The following is a 15628-nucleotide window of genomic DNA, read 5'->3' on the forward strand; positions in this document are numbered from 1 at the left end:
GTCTATGGACAGTCTATAGACTGTCTAAAGAAATTTCTCCGTGAACAGCCTCCGTGAACAGAGTTGGTGGCCTGGAAAGCGGGGCGACTTGTGCCGCGCCTTGTTTTTTTCCTCATCCTTCCGTGCCCGTTGTTTCTGTACAACGGCAAATAGGTTCCGCAGTGTCCAGGAGGGCGCGCCCGTTCGCGCAGATGCGCGTGTTTGGGCGAGCAGCTGTCTCGGCGTCTCTCTGTCTGTTTCCCTTGTCCTGCCCCCTTTTTTTTTCTTTCGTTTAGTTTTTTTTTTCTTGCTTCGCGTTGACATTGTCGTGAGGATCTCCCCGCATGCTGCGCCGTCGCCCAGGAGCAAGCACGAGGCCCGCGTGCTTGCTTCGTGCCCCACCTTCGAAGGCAAACAGTGGGCGCCGTCTCTTTTCCATACGCCTGAATGCTCGCGTTTCGCTGAACTGCGCAGTTCACGTTTTCGTTTCTTTATCAGACGGTAAGGTAAAGAATGGTATGGGCGAGAGGCGAGGAAAAATAAAATAAAAATGCTTCCGCTGAGGCGAAGAACTTACGGTGGAAGCTGAGCTGCCTCTACTACGGCATGTATACTGCTTAGCCCTTCTAATAACTTTGCGGTCTGAGGCTTCGCCTGCGGTCATTACAAAGCCGTTTAGCATTGGATATGGTCAACGCTAGGCAGTTTTGGTTTGCGCTATGATAGCCGGGTCTTGCGTGCTATGGAGTTTTTCTTCGTTCTGTAACTGCCGCATAACTTAAAGTAGGAAGAAGTGGGGAAATTTGCATAAGAGTGTATCTCTTCATATTCTCGTGAAAACAGCGAAGAAAAGAACGCCTTGGAAAGGAACTCAGTTCGTGCTTTCGAGCATTTAAACATTTAAACCTTTATATGTTTGCGAATGAAGATACTCGACCAACATCTGTGTGGATCACGCTCGGACGGTCCTGTCCAGCCAGTAGTTATAAATATAGCTGCTTATTGCGCGTCCCGCATTGAATATCGAATCCCCACAGTGAGTAGGGCACTAAAAACAAATGACGGATGTCAAGGGGATCGGAAGTACTGAAGCTTGGGAGACGTAGCCGTGTTTGTTTGTTTGCAAAAGAAGATAGAAAAGAAAACGTCAGAAAGGGGGAGATGATAAAATGTAAAAGGACGGCACTGTAAACCTTGGTGATTATAGATCGGTCGGGCTTAACCTGTTTATAATCATTGAAAGAAGTTACTACCTTTGACTGCGTGGTATCGAGAAATCTTGAAGCATGCCACTCTAGCGGGATCGGAGGAACAACCGCAGCTACTTTGCCCCCGGTATTGCCAGGAGAGCAATCAGTGTTTCAAGACGTAAAAAGGGAGTCCGCGCACGGGGCTACCAGAAATCAGTAGAGAGGTGAAGGAGTAGGTATCAGATGAAGGGAGTTCCAGAATTTCGTTCGCTTTTGTATGAAGGAATTCTTATTTACATAAAGCGTCTTTCTGAAATGCATTACACTTCATTCCTGCATGCAATCTCCATCCACATCAGTATATTGACGAAAATGGATCCACTTTTGAGAGTAATTCCGAAATTACTATTTTACTGGTATTGAAAGCTCTTTCTTTTCTGGGCGGACGAACGTCCGTACAGCTTTTGCGATGCATGTTGGCCTTGACTTTTGAGAACAATGATAAATCGCAGATGACTTGGTCCGGTGAGTAAGATGAAGGCTGCAACGAAATGACGCCAAGGGCGGCAATGATGTGAACGATCCCCGCGTCGCAATGGGCGGCAACGTTTTCATGGTGATGGAACCAATCGATCAAATTTGGCTTGTGATTCCACGCTTTCGCCTGTTGGAAAACTTCATTGCAGCGTTTCGTGGATAACACACCTCGTCTGTCGCAGTCTGATCTTCGTCCAGTGAAATGGCGGCCGCGATTCCGTCCCTTGTGTAAAAAATGGCTGTGGTTTAGCGCTGGTTAAACCTGGAGTGACGCGATAGCTACATCCAGCCGAGTGGAACTCGCTCAGTCGAATTGCATTTGCACGCCCCGCACACAAATTTTCCCCACCACACAGAACCACTCAACAGTCGAATTGCAAAGTCAGTCTTCCGCCGCTCCGTTTCGCTGGGCGTTCCTTCTTCATCTTCGCCCTTGGACGTGGATTCACTCCCCCCTCCCCCTAAACACACACACACACACACAGACACACGGTTTCGCCGGCAGCTGCTCCGCACCACGTGACCAACCACGTGACCAGCCACGGCGCCGCCGCGGAGCTCAAGGGGTGCCATGCTGAAGGCTCGAAGTGCTAGCGTAATGTAGCTATCGCTACAAAAACTTCAGGGGGTACTTACGCTTCGCCTTAAGGATGTGACGCGAGAGCGTTCATGGGTCCCTGCAGCGTCTTGGACTCCTCCTTGCGTATCACTTCGTCTAGGTTCTGCCTACATGCCCATATATGCGGAATTGGTCATTATCTACTCTATATTCAAAGATCACGGGCAGTCCTCATAACACTCCTGGCGCAGTGGTGCATCGGTTAAACGGTGCTTTTCCCAAGCGACCTCTCGCGAGCAGTCCTTACTTAATTTAACTGCCGCCTGCCACTGTGGAAAGTTTGCTTACAATCCGAGGGGCAAGTTGCCGGCTGTCGCGGTAGGCAGTTTGTGATGACGTCACGAGGTCACGTGACCTAGGTGACAGGAGGACCACATGGTTTTCTTACCACGCCGACGCCGTGGTTGCCGCTGAGCGGGACACCTTTAACTCTATCGCGTTAAGAATCGGAAACATCACTTTGAAGGTGCACTTCGCTTTGACTCTTCCCAGATGTGGGGCAGTGTTTTTCGACGGAATTAGGCTGAGCTGTTTGCTTTCAGAGCCAAGGCTGAAAAACAATTTCAACGCTAGTGACTATATTTTTGAAATTGGGAGTTTCTCTTGAATTTCCTCAAGCTCTTCGCGAAATGCACACGAGCCTCTTTCAATTTCCTCAAGGAATGAAAGCCCCAACAGCAGTGTTTATTACTTTTTTTTTAGATTCGCTTAAGTCTTATGTTTAGAATGGTTGTGCTTTCCTTCAGGATTTTCGGGCAGATTTCAGGCATGCCTTTGATAATACCTTTGAAGTAATTAAGTTTCAGCCGAAGTTGATGTCCTACGCCGTTCTTCGCGGTGATTGTCACAAAGGCTGCAGTGTCTAGTCTTGAACTGAGGCAAACCTTTGTTTGCCTGCTTTCATGCGTGTCTAGTGCCCTGGTGCGGAAGCGCCACCGCTCTGACCTCTAGCGTCGCCTTACGGGCGAGTCGAGCAAGACGCTGATGTTGAACGCAGTGCAAGAGCACCGCGAAGTGAGGAGGAGGAGGAGACGGGACTGAAACATGTCAACTAATACTCAGAAAAGAGCAGTGCGTTGCTTCGTGGGACAGGATGCTTGTTTAATCGAGTCGCCAGACATTTGTGACTCGCTAATACGGAAAAACACCAGAAAAGGGTCCTCTCAGAATTGTGACGTTTAGTTGTGTTTGAACATGTTAAAGGAACTGCTTCGCGTTTCTTCGTACCGAAGTATAAGTTTTCTGTAACTTGGTAAGCTCAGCCCACACATATGTGTGGCTTCATTCTCTCAAGGATCTACTTTTCCGATGTTTTCATGCTAGATGTTAACGTCAGACGAGGTTAAATAGCAATGACTGAACGAAAAAAATTAGTACTTCCTGGCTTGCGCGTTTACTGCCCTTAGAGGGACAGTCTGTTTTATTACTGCTTTCTTTCATCTTTGCTTTAGAGCCGACAAAAACTCATTTTGCAACTTGGGGCATTCTCACAGCCTTTCTGTAACAACCGTGGCATCTGTACACACGCCAGCATGTGCTTTCCAATGCAAAGTTTGATGCGCACCGTGCGTGCCAGCGCTGCCAGAACATCCGCTTTTCGCAGATAATCCTCAGCAGATGGCGCGACATGTTCTGCCTAAAGAGCAGCTCACGAGACCAATAGTGAGCTTTAGACTTATTAAAGATTTAACCGTGGATGAAACAATCAAAATGGTAGAGACTCACCAAAAGTTTGTTCTCATCGTTGAAGAGTTGACGCTCGCGGCGCTCACCTGGGCTCTCGTTAATCACCTCCGTAATGAGTTGCGAGTCTACGATATTAAAAACTTGGGGACACTTAAGTTCACCTTAAGAGTGTGACGCGATAGCGTTAAAGGGTCCGTACGTTCGCTTGGGGTTTCCCTGGCGCACCCTTTTGCACGCATCGACACGCTTGTTGCATTCACATGCTGCTTCGTTACACATCATCGCCGATATTAATTGATGACGCTAATTACTGACCCTAACTAACTTAGTGTTCCTGTAATGCAATTCGCCTGCTGTTCGGTATGAGGTGCTGGTACAAGGCCTCCGTTCATGCTACTGAATGAGCGTTCCTCACTGGTGTGACCCAAAGGACAGCAGTTCGATTCCGCTTGACCACCGTTCTTTTCAGCAAAACTGCTTTTTTTACAACGCTGCCCTCTCCCCCAGTCATGTTTTTCCAGTCACCTCGACGCCGAACGGGAGGGACCTTTAACGCTATCGCATCAATGAGCGCCGCGTTAGGTAACTGAGAAAAGCGGCATAAATATCTGCGAGGTATAAACGTTTGTGCCGTGTACTTCATGTATGCATGGGTGCGGACTTCTGGAACTCTCCTTGCGTCAGAAAATGCTTCCTCTGCATTATGTCGTTGTGAGGAACGGAAAGGCACAGCGTCTGCCTCACACGAGGCAGTGTGTGTGTGTGTGTGTGTGTGTGTGTGTGTGTGTGTGTGTGTGTGTGTGTGTGTGTGTGTGTGTGTGTGTGTGTGTGTGTGTGTGTGTGTGTGTGTGTGTGTGTGTGTGTGTGTGTGTGTGTGTGTGTGTGTGTGTGTGTGTGTGTGTGTGTGTGTGTGTGTGTGTGTGTGTGTGTGTGTGTGTGTGTGTGTGTGTGTGTGTGTGTGTGTGTGTGTGTGTGTATGCCTTTTTCCCTTCTCTCTTCCTCCTTTTAGTCCCATAATTCCTCTTCCCCAGTGCAGGGTAGCCAACCGGAACCCCTTTCTGGTTAACATCCCTGCCTTTCCCTCCTCCTCTTTATCAATCTATCTATCTATCTACGAACATTGCGGGTATCGTTTCGGCGGTTGCCGAGTGCTCCAAGCTTCCGCCGGGCTAGATACTTGTTCCGCGGGCGTTGCTCTGGATCCAGCGTCTGGGCGCTCAGTTTCGGTGTCAACTTCGCCGAATTTATTATAATTACGATGCTTGATTGAGAGTGCAAAGAATGAGAGCTAAACGTACCTATATCGTTTGTAAATCATAAGTGCCGAGCGCACGTTATTGTTACTTATTAGTTAGAAAAGACTAGCGCTATAGACAAGGACACTTAGACGAGGACTTAGCGCTTGTCCTGTGAACTTCGATTTCTGTGTCCTCGTCTATAGAGGTAGTCTTTTTCTGATCAATAATGTACAAACAGCTAGCCCAGCTTTCAGCCTTGACAGCACGTTATTGATATGTTGTGTTTTTCCGCTCCATGCGTCGGTGACGGTGTCAGAACTTTTTCACGTACTTGAGCGTGCCTTAAAAAATTTTATGCGTTATTTTGTGCAAAGTTTAAATTTATATTTTAAAATCTGGCTGTTTGTGTATGTGTGCATATGGGGAAAAAGGTACATCGAAGCAGTGAATAAATTAAATACCATGTATGTTTCGCATCCAGGCTGAGCGAATTCCGCACCGGTGGTTGAAATGTACGGCGCTCAGGCCTTGGACTGTTTTCGAGAAATACGAATGACTTTTGCATTTGCACCTTGCTCGATTTACTGAAGAGACTGCCCCCACCCCCTCCTCCTCTCCTAATTTTTTTCGCGTTCATCGGCGTTAGATCGGTAGTGGGACAAACAGCGCGACGTCGGCAGCAGCATTTCACTACAGAGAATATCTTCTGCCGCTGTTATTGTTCGTTGTCTTCGCAAGAATGCAAATCGATGCAGAGGCGCGTGTGCTCCAGTTATTGCACGCCACACCAAAGATGTCACACTGCACGCTGTCGATTATGAGATACATTGGCTATCAAGTGGTTTGACTGCTGGCTTATCAAGTTTAATGGACACTGAAGACGACTCCACCCGACTTTATTCGCAGTAAAAACTGATTCTGTGGCCCTTTCTGGCTATGTTGATGTTTCTCCAGCAGCAAAAGACGCATTTTTAGCCGAGAAGTTTGGATTTAAATTTTTTTACCGCCGCCCGATTCAAGCTCACGACGTCCATACCGAAAAGGACTCCGTGATTAAAGTTTGGAAGTGAATGGCGAAGCAGTGATCAGCGCGCAAAAAATCTTTCGTTGACGGTCAAATTTTGCTTACGGAAAACGGCTTCGGGGTGGTGACACCTGCGTTCGAGCTTTTGACCTTTTCTAGCTTATACTGCTCATTTTCAGTGCAAGTGTAGTTTTTGTCGTTAGAAAGCGGTACGGGCCGACGTTATCTCTCCCTCTCTCTCCCTTCTAAGGGCTGAGATTGATATTGCAAAATCGGTCGTTTATGCGAACACTCGCGCGCACACTCGGAATCACAGCTCAGGAGCACATTTATGCTTGCGCACCCTTACGCTGCATTGGAAATTATATATATATATATATATATATATATATATATATATATATATATATATATATATATATATATATATATATATATATATATATATATATGGTTTTTGGAGGGAAAGGAAATGGCGCAGTATCTGTCTCATATATCGTTGGACACCTGAACCGCGCCGTAAGGGAAGGGTAAAGGAGGGAGTAAAAGAGGAAAGGAAGAGAGAGGTGCCGTAGTGGAGGGCTCCGGAATAATTTCGACCACCTGGGGATCTTTAACGTGCACTGACATCGCACAGCACATGGGCGCCTTGGCGTTTTTCCTCCATAATAACGCAGCCGCCGCGGTCGGGTTCGAACCCGGGAACTCCGGATCAGTAGTCGAGCGCCCTAACCACTGAGCCACCGCGGCGGGGCATTGTAAATTCCCTTGATTCAGGGCAGTGTGTGAAGTCGACAAATAAATGTGCTCTCTGCGTCGAAGGGGACGTAGATATGGCGAGATGCTTGCGTGTGCAGTGCCGCGTCTCGGCGAACGTTGCGCCTCTTATACTCTTGTTACACGGGACGCCGTAAACACGGTTATAATGCAACCGCGGCTATCGCTGATTATGGTTGTGCGTAGCTGCACGGCAAACGGAACTGTGGTTAACCTGCTAACCATTGTTACCTTGTTACCCCAGCCTGCGCGACCTCGGTTAATGCAGCCTTTTCACACCGGCTGCCGCGTTAACTGTGGCGCGGAATCTCGCAAATCGCGGTCACGCCTAACTGCAGTTACTCTGCTCGCCTGACTAAGGTATTACTCTAAATTACGCAAGAGTACTGAAAGCGTGGCCGGATTGCTCCTGCCTTATACTGCGCATTCCGTGCGCGAATCCCCTGAATGCTCGAATGGGGGCAAGGGGCTTTTGATCGCGTTTCTTATATGACCGCGATTACCGCCGTGCGCTCTTTCGGCGTCGTCGGGCGCTTTAGGAACGTTCTCGGGTCTTCTTACTTCCCTTTTATATGGATATTTTTTTTTCTGTTCCAGTATTTCCTCCTCCTTTTTTCATTTTTCTGTCTACCCTTGCTTCTTCGTAGTCGTCGGTTCTTGCGCGTTGATGACGCAGATGAAGCGCGACGACATACTACGGCGCGCGTTCTCTTCACCAGTGCACGTCCAGTGATGTGAATGCGGCGGCTGCTATGGGCTCGGCGCTTTCCGTCGCTTTTTCGAGACCGCATTAAGTGTAAAAGCTCGAACCGAGCGGCTCCTTGTCTTCACACCGAGAATATAAGACGAGTTCATTCTCAGTTCAGCAAGCGTTATAAAGCGCGTGGCGGCACAGCTGGTTGGATAGCTATAGCTGCTGCTGCAGTGTGCCATTCTTTCTTCTCGGCTGGTGCCCACGTCGACATGCAGCTGTTCGTGTCTGGAATCTTCAAAGAGTGCGCTCTGGCTGCAAATTGAGGCGTGTGCTTGCTTGCTGCTGCCAGGCCTTTTATTCCTTTTCGTTTTCGCTCTCAGCGCAACACGAACGGGACACAAGACGAAGGACTAGCACAAACAGGCGCTGTCGTTCCTGTCGTTTTATTCCTGTCGTTCGCGGAGCGTGCATAGGCGGTGCGCGCACTTAATTACGCTATTTCACAACGCTGGGTGGCAATCGGCGAGGGAGTGATCTTAGCCACATTCGCGGTTTGCGAAGGCTATAGTTACGCAGCTTACTTGGAGCTCTCTCGAATTGAACGCGCGCGCCGCACGTAACAGGATCCGCGGAGTCTCGGTTGCAACCCCCCCCCCCCTCCTCTTTCCTTTAGAGAGAGGCACTGCATCGCAGAGCTTCTGCAACCATCGGCTGACAGGTAGCAACAGAAACGGCCCGTCGCAGTTGTTGAGGAGGGATCGCGTCTACTAATTTGTCGTTTTCACGAAGATTCCGGCCAGACTGTTTCGAAAGAATTTCCCTGTCTCCAGTGCCCAGAGAGTGCATTTGTTTTATCTGTGCGAAGGGTTCTGGAAGTATAGGAATCAAGTATCCAGTTGGTATAGCGACGAAGCTTCGCAGTATTCTAGTATACTGAATCCTACGTTTGCTTGGCGGAGCGCCTCTCCGAGTGTCAGCCACGCGCTCGGGCCTGTTGTGAGACTTTGCTTCGGGCCGCCGCGGTGGCTCAGTGGTTATGCTGCTCGGCTGCTGACCTCAAAGACGCGGGTTCGATCCCGCCGCGGCGGTCGAATTTAGATGCAGGCGAAATTCTAGAGGCCTGTGTGCTGTGCGATGTCAGTGCACGTTAAAGAACCCCAGGTAGTAGGAATTATCCGCTGCCCTCCACTGCGGCGTCCCTCACTTCGTGAGTCGCTTTGGGACGTTAAACCCCCGTAAAACCCAACTACACGTTGCTTCTATTTCGGCTTTTGCCATGCCCTTCGACGTATAGGGTTTTCGAGTGATGGCGCAACACAATTTCATGAATGGCTTAAACATGTCTCAGTCCTTGTAAAGAACAGCTCTCAATTGCTTTTGGAGGCAGTGCGTCGTCATGTGCATCCATTTGCTCTGGTCATGCGAATTTAAGCGCGGCCGGCTTCCTTGCAAGGCGCAAATCGCACTGGTCACCGATAGCGGTGACTGAAGGTGCGGACCGTCGCCTGGCGAGTGCACGCATCGAGGCGGCTCTGAAGATTACTTTGCGGACTTTTTACACTACTATTCATTGCGACTATCTCCTGGCGACACTATCGTGTCGCTCGGTGTCGCGAAATTTGTCTGAGGCTGGAAAGCAGGTACGGGTAGTGTGTATGGTGCCGAGAGACGTTACACTGGTTCCGACAGGCCGACTCTCGGCGTGTAAAACGGGCATCGTGACTAGTGACGAAGATCGATGTACCGCTATTGTTCGGAAATACAGCGCCAATCATCTGTTTAGGTCCTCCCTGTGGGTGACCAGGCGGTGTAGGTTAGGTGGCTGGACAGTCCGAGGATAAAAGTGATAGCGACTCTCCTGTCGTCAATTGGGTCGGTGTAACATAATTATTTTCACTGAAATTTTGTTCAGTTGTTGTCATCCGCCGCGCCGACTGGTTAGTCCCGGCGAACACGAGGGCAATTGGCGGCACCTTGGCCAGTGACGAAGGATCACGTGTCTGCAGTTGCCGTGGAAAACTAGAGGACGATGGCTGCGGAGCGGTATACACTGGGGCTTGCCTCACAGCTAGCAGTCACTGAGAAAGTCCATGAGAAGCAATCAAGAGCAAGGCTGTGCAGATTCCCGCGTCAGCAAGATGATGCATCGGTCCACGTTGCCAATTTAGACTCTCGCCTTCCTGGTGGTCGGGTGGGTGGGTGAAGGGGGGGGGGGGATAATTTGGTGCATTTGGTTGTTGTCACACCTCACGGTCCGAACCTTGGAGCATGCGATATTTTAGTGCAATATCATTAAAAGCCTCATCGAGAAAAACATGTGCCGTCGGTCATAGACATGAAATGGTGGACGAGTTGGTCAGACATAATTCTAAGCGCGCCAGGAGTAGAAGACGGGTCGGAACGCAGCGCTTTGTTTACTTTTGCCGTCGTGCCGTTGCGCTGGTTCGCTAGGAATTATGTCGTTCATAAAATTCGTCCATTGGTCGGAGGATAGTGACGTCACCATGCCGGGTAATTCCCATTGGCTGGAGGGAAGCGACGACACGAGACCGGGTAATTCCCATTGGCTGGAGGGAAGCGACGACACGAGACCGGGTAATTCCCATTGGCTGGCGGGAAGTGGCGTCACCAGACCGGGTAATTCCCATTGGCTGGAGGGAAGTGGCGTCACCACTGGGAGAGCGACACGCTTAAGCTCGTAAATAGCCTAGTGGTTAGCCGAATTACATACAGCATACCGTACTACAACTGCAACAAAGCAGAAATAAAGCTAGGGGACACGATACTTAGGAGAGCATACAAAACAGCCCTACACCTACCGCAATCAACCTCGACGGAGAAGCTAATGGCTGTAGGTCTGCATAACACCTTTGAGGAGCTAAGGGAGGCCCAACTCGTAGCTCAGCTCCAGAGGCTAAAAAAAAGACCAAAACAGGGACAGAGCTGCTCAAATGGTGCGGCTACGAGGGTGCGCTGTCAGAGATAAGAAGATCAAAACGAATACCCAATGAACTGCGGGAAACAATTAGGGTAGCACCAATTCCCCCAAAAATATGGATCCGAACCTGCATAATGGGGCGACGGGAGGCTAGGGCACAGTATGTGCAACAGAACCTAGCCAACAAAGAAAACATTACGTACACGAATGCGGCTGCATACGGAAGAACTAGACAGCACAACAGATATAGAGTGGTTGCAACGGCAATTAATCATGAGCTCAAAGAAATAGCCAGCGCATCTATCAGGGATGGCACGATTGAGGATGCCGAAGAGGCTGCCATTGCCCTAGCGGCAGCAGAGGGCTACCGTGCTCAAAGGTGCCTAATAATTCTAACAGACTTGCAAACAGCTTGCAGAAACTACATGAATGGCAAAATAGGGGAGGGGGGGGGGGGGGGGGCAGCGCTCCACATCCTAAAGACAGCCAAATTACCGCCGAAGGAAAAACAATTGCAACAAATAATAATGGGGGTACCGGGACACACAGGCATCGCGGGGAATGCCGAGGCGGATAGGAGCGCTCGAGAGCTTACAAAACCGACCCTCCAACCAAACCAGCCTCGAGCAGCCTGACGCGGAACCAGTGCCCTTAGGATACTCAGAAATTCTGAATTACTCTAAGGGGGTCAGGATTAGATATCCCCCACCTCGCAAAAATCTCGACCAGCAGGAAGCGGTCTACTGGAAACAGCTACAAACGTTAACTTTCCCGAATATAAACATGCTAAGTAAGATTCATCCAGAGCTATATATAGCAGCAAATGCCCGTGGTGCGAAGACAAAGCCACGTTAATTCATACAACGTGGTGTGAAAAGAGAATAAATGCGGCTGCAATTAACAAAATCCCGAGTGCGGAGCAGTGGGAGAGGATGCTTTCCAGCGAGGATCCGGCGGTCCAGACAGGACTGGTGCAGAAAGCCTACCTGGCGGCAAGACTCAGTGGGGCCCTGGAGTAGGAGCTCCAACCTTGCCACAAGAGCCACAGACCACGTCAAAAGATGTGAAGAGTAGCTCGACACCGAGACCCACCCATATATTTCTATCAATAAAGTTATTACCACCACCACCAGACCGGGTAATTCCCCTTGGCTGGAGGGAAGTGGCGTCACCAGAGGGGATAATTTCCACTGGCTGGAGAGATGTGACGTCACTTCCGCTCCGTTGATGCAAAGGCATCAGCAGCGTCTAACGCCATCGCGATGCTAATACATAAAATAATTAGCAGCCCCCGTGGATTCTTTTTTCTCCCACACTGAAAGAAAAGCTACGCGGATCGCGATTTTCGACGCTTGAATGCAGTCCATGACACCCAGGGTAGTCGGTGCTCCCAGGTTGTATGAAATGCCAGGACACCTCTGAAAGTTGAGATAGGGAAAATAGAAATATTTACTATAATTTACTAACTCCTCAATGCTTTCTTAATGACACTCGTATCCCTTACAGGGTGCGTGAAAACTGTTCGGCCTTATTCACAGACGCGAGGCGTTGATACTAGCAAGGAAATAAATGTCCCCGTGACAATGTTACTTCTATCCACAATCCCCGGGTGTCAGCGGTGTGTGTCTTTCTCGGGCCGCTGAGTAGCAAGTGTAACTGCCTAACTGGGTCAGTGTACAACTCAATCGCTTTGTGAATAGGCGATGGCGTCCACATACATATATACAAATTGACATTTGCTTTGTAAACAGCGCAAGGAAGTCGCAAATACGACGGGCAGAAGTAATCATTGAATGCAGTTGTAACAGCGCTAACTGAAGCAGCATTCGTTGGAGTTATTGATTCTAAAAGCAGAAAAAAAAGAGTCTAAGGTGCCGTCCCTGAAATGCGTGATCCCACCAAGTTTGAGATTTGGAAGCGCCTGGCTTGTCTGGTCGTAGTATGGTTTGGTGTTGAGAGGAAAAGTACGCGATGAAAACTTGATCTCCGCTCTACGCTCGCGCTGGTTTGTAGAAGCGGTGCAAAGTACGCTATTATTTTCACTTGTGTAGTTCTCAATAGTGTACGCCCACACAGAGTGTATTCTTTGCTCTCCTTTCTGTCTACGGAACAAACCCGTAGCTCAGCTGTTCGCCAAGGTAGGGTGGCCGATGACATGATTGCTGAAGAGGGGCGGGGGGGGGGGGGGGGGGGGTATTAGGAAATGTTTTTGTCCTGCAATAAACTTGCCTCGGTTACCAGCCGCCGGTGGTTGTTATGATTTGATTTACTCGTTATTATTCCGAAACATTTTAAGCGTACACAGTAACCCATTTTGGTCTGGCAACGCGTTGTTATATTATCGTTTCGGAGGTGCACCATTCTCCGCTGACATCCACGAAACCCGAAAAAATAAAAATAAAAAGGCGGAGGGGGAGAGGGGCGGGGGGGAGTTTTAACTGACACTTTGCCTTGTACCTTTAGCTATACCTTTTCAGTGGCGGGGTTGAAGGTGTAGAAAGTACAGAGCAGTTGCCGCCCACGAAGTCGAAGTGAAGCGAAGTTCGCTTGCCGACGTCCGCCGAGACGCGTGGCACCGCATGTCTGGCGCACTTGTTATATTTGGTCGAGTCGGAGTGAATTGTCAGCTCTCGAGATTCTCTGTCTACATTTTGCTTGTTTTTCTTTCACCGCCCAAAAAATTTTCTTTTTGAATCTCGCGCGCTCTTTATCCTCACTCTTGTGTTTTTATTTCTCCCTTTCCATTTGACAGGCATCTGTCAACAAGAGACGCGAACGCATCCGGCACCCCGACGGGAACTTCTCAGACAGTTCGAACAGCTTCGCCAGGCAGGTGAGTACGGGCGCGGTGACACGCCCTTGTTTGTTTGTCACAGCTGTGTGTCCTTTTCTTCCTTTGTTTTTTCTTTCTCTCTCACGTCCTCTCGGACACACGCGGGCCTGAGTGGTGCATGTCACTGACCCGAAAATACGGGACCCTCAATCTTGCTTTTTTTTTTCCTGTTCTCTGGATACTTTGGAGCTTTAATCCGTTGTCTTTGTTGTCTTGTACTTGCAAGCGTGGTTGATTACCTGACCGCGCACAAGGCGTCGGTACTTTGCCTTCGATTACGTTTGCTCTTGCAGTTCCTGCTGCTTTCCTCTTTTGCTTTGCCCTGTTTCTGTTTTTATTCGATAACGCGGCTTCGATTAGTTTATTTATCGCCTTCCTTTCTTTGTTCTAGCTTGATTCTCCTTTGATGCTCATTCCTCTGATGCATATAATATATAGCTTAAAAGAATGTACCCATAGTCTAAATCGTTCCTCTTCGCGGGCGAAATTGCCTTCATTAGCCTTCGTATTCTTCTCTTCCTGCTGTCAGTTTCAGCCTGTACAACTGTGTTAAGCAGTTCGGCTCGTAGGAGATGTAAATAAACGGTGACCACCGCTGGCGTGTATTATTTCCTCTAACGTGCGCGGAATCAGCGACCAACTGAGCCTGAATTCATCGTCGAATGATCGTGCTCGCGGGCGTGGCTGGCTATTTCGGGCCACGCACGCTTTACTCGGTCGGAGCAGCTGGTTAAGGTCTTCGACGCAAGATGGCGCCAAGTCTGCACCGCACTTTTATTACGGCACCGCTGGCACGCGTATAGGCTCGTTACTTTCGGTGGTGTGTGCACGGCTTCGGGCTGGACGCCCCGCGTCCTTCGGCGCGCATAACGACTGGCCGGTCGCCTCTCTGGCGCTCTCCGGACTCTCCCGCCGGGCCGGCAGCTGTAAACAGGCGAACGCTGCTGTCCACAAGTGGGCATGGCACGAGTCGAGGGGTAATTTTATTGGCATCCCACGTTGACTCGGGGCTGAGGGACTCGTTGCCCCGGCAACGCTCGCGGGAAGAGGGGATGCCGCTGCCCACGCTTGCACGGGGCGTCGTCGTGGGCCCTGCTTTGCTTCTACCGCGCAGCAGTGCCGGGGATGGGCCCGTTAGGAGATCGGCGCGACTTACTGTCAGCAGCAGATGAAACGCGAACAAAACAGTTGTTCTACGAGTAGCAAAATGAGAAGGTTTTAGGAGTCGCCTAGAACCGCTAATCAGCATCGCTTGTATTTACTCTCCAGGAGATACCATGTTTGCGTTTTTGTGTTGGCGTTTCAGTTTTCTTGTTCGCGTTACGTTTGTTGTTGATAGCGAACGTTCGTAGCTCGACGAATGAAGCGCGACTATCCGAGCGCGCGGCTTCGCGTTCATTTGGCGGATTTGCAATGGCGTGTTCGCGCGTGTTTTGTTACCGCGGTGGTTTCAAATGGAGGTATGAGGATGCGTGTGCCACAGGCAGGCTTGTGAGCATTCTACCAGAGGCGAGCGCTCCGCAGCGGCTCAAAATTCTGCCGAAAGCTAAGTGCTGTTATAATCTCGCAACATGTGGCGAACACTAAGTATGCCTGGCGCTAACCGACTAGTTGAAGTGCGCAAGGAGCTCGGGACGAATGGATGCGGTCTTGTTTAAGAGACGAGGCACGCGCTTCAAGGCGTCACAGAGATCAGACCGCGACCTTTTATACGGAACTCACTGTAGCCTCATGAAGTGCGCGCGCTTCCGGTCCCGGTGTGTGCGCTTTCTTAGTTGTCATCCGATGTGCGACAGGCGTGTGGCTTGTACACCGCTTTTGCTGATGAGGCTCACTTGAGGCAACTTTCGCGGCTCTGTCTGGCGCTGTTTAGGACAGAGAACCCACATTCGCCATCCCTGACGTTCATTTTGCTCGTCAACCCTCGTTTTGCCCCGCTGTATGTGTTCTCCTTTGTGGTCACTTCCTGTCAATATCGTCCTCGGAGCACATCTACGTGCCTCGGACTCGCGCTGACGACGTTGACTCCGCGTGCGTGGCCGCGCACTCATCCCGAGGCCCTTCGCCGTGCACTTCCTGTCCTCATCATCAGCCTGACTACGCCCACTGAAGG

The 15628-nt window shown here is 49.9% G+C and overlaps 1 protein-coding gene across 2 annotated transcripts in view; it reads left to right on the plus strand.

Moving 5' to 3' along the window:
* Positions 1 to 15628, plus strand: part of Ca-beta (Calcium channel protein beta subunit) — a 118246-nt gene that overhangs the window by 13501 nt on the left and 89117 nt on the right. For both annotated transcript variants that reach the window (XM_077659660.1, XM_077659663.1), the window contains exon 2: positions 13435 to 13515. In XM_077659660.1, coding sequence (XP_077515786.1) covers positions 13435 to 13515 — 81 coding nt within the window. The remainder of the gene's footprint in view (positions 1 to 13434; positions 13516 to 15628) is intronic.

Source organism: Amblyomma americanum, chromosome 3 (genome assembly GCF_052857255.1).
Source record: "Amblyomma americanum isolate KBUSLIRL-KWMA chromosome 3, ASM5285725v1, whole genome shotgun sequence".
Taxonomy (NCBI): domain Eukaryota; kingdom Metazoa; phylum Arthropoda; class Arachnida; order Ixodida; family Ixodidae; genus Amblyomma; species Amblyomma americanum.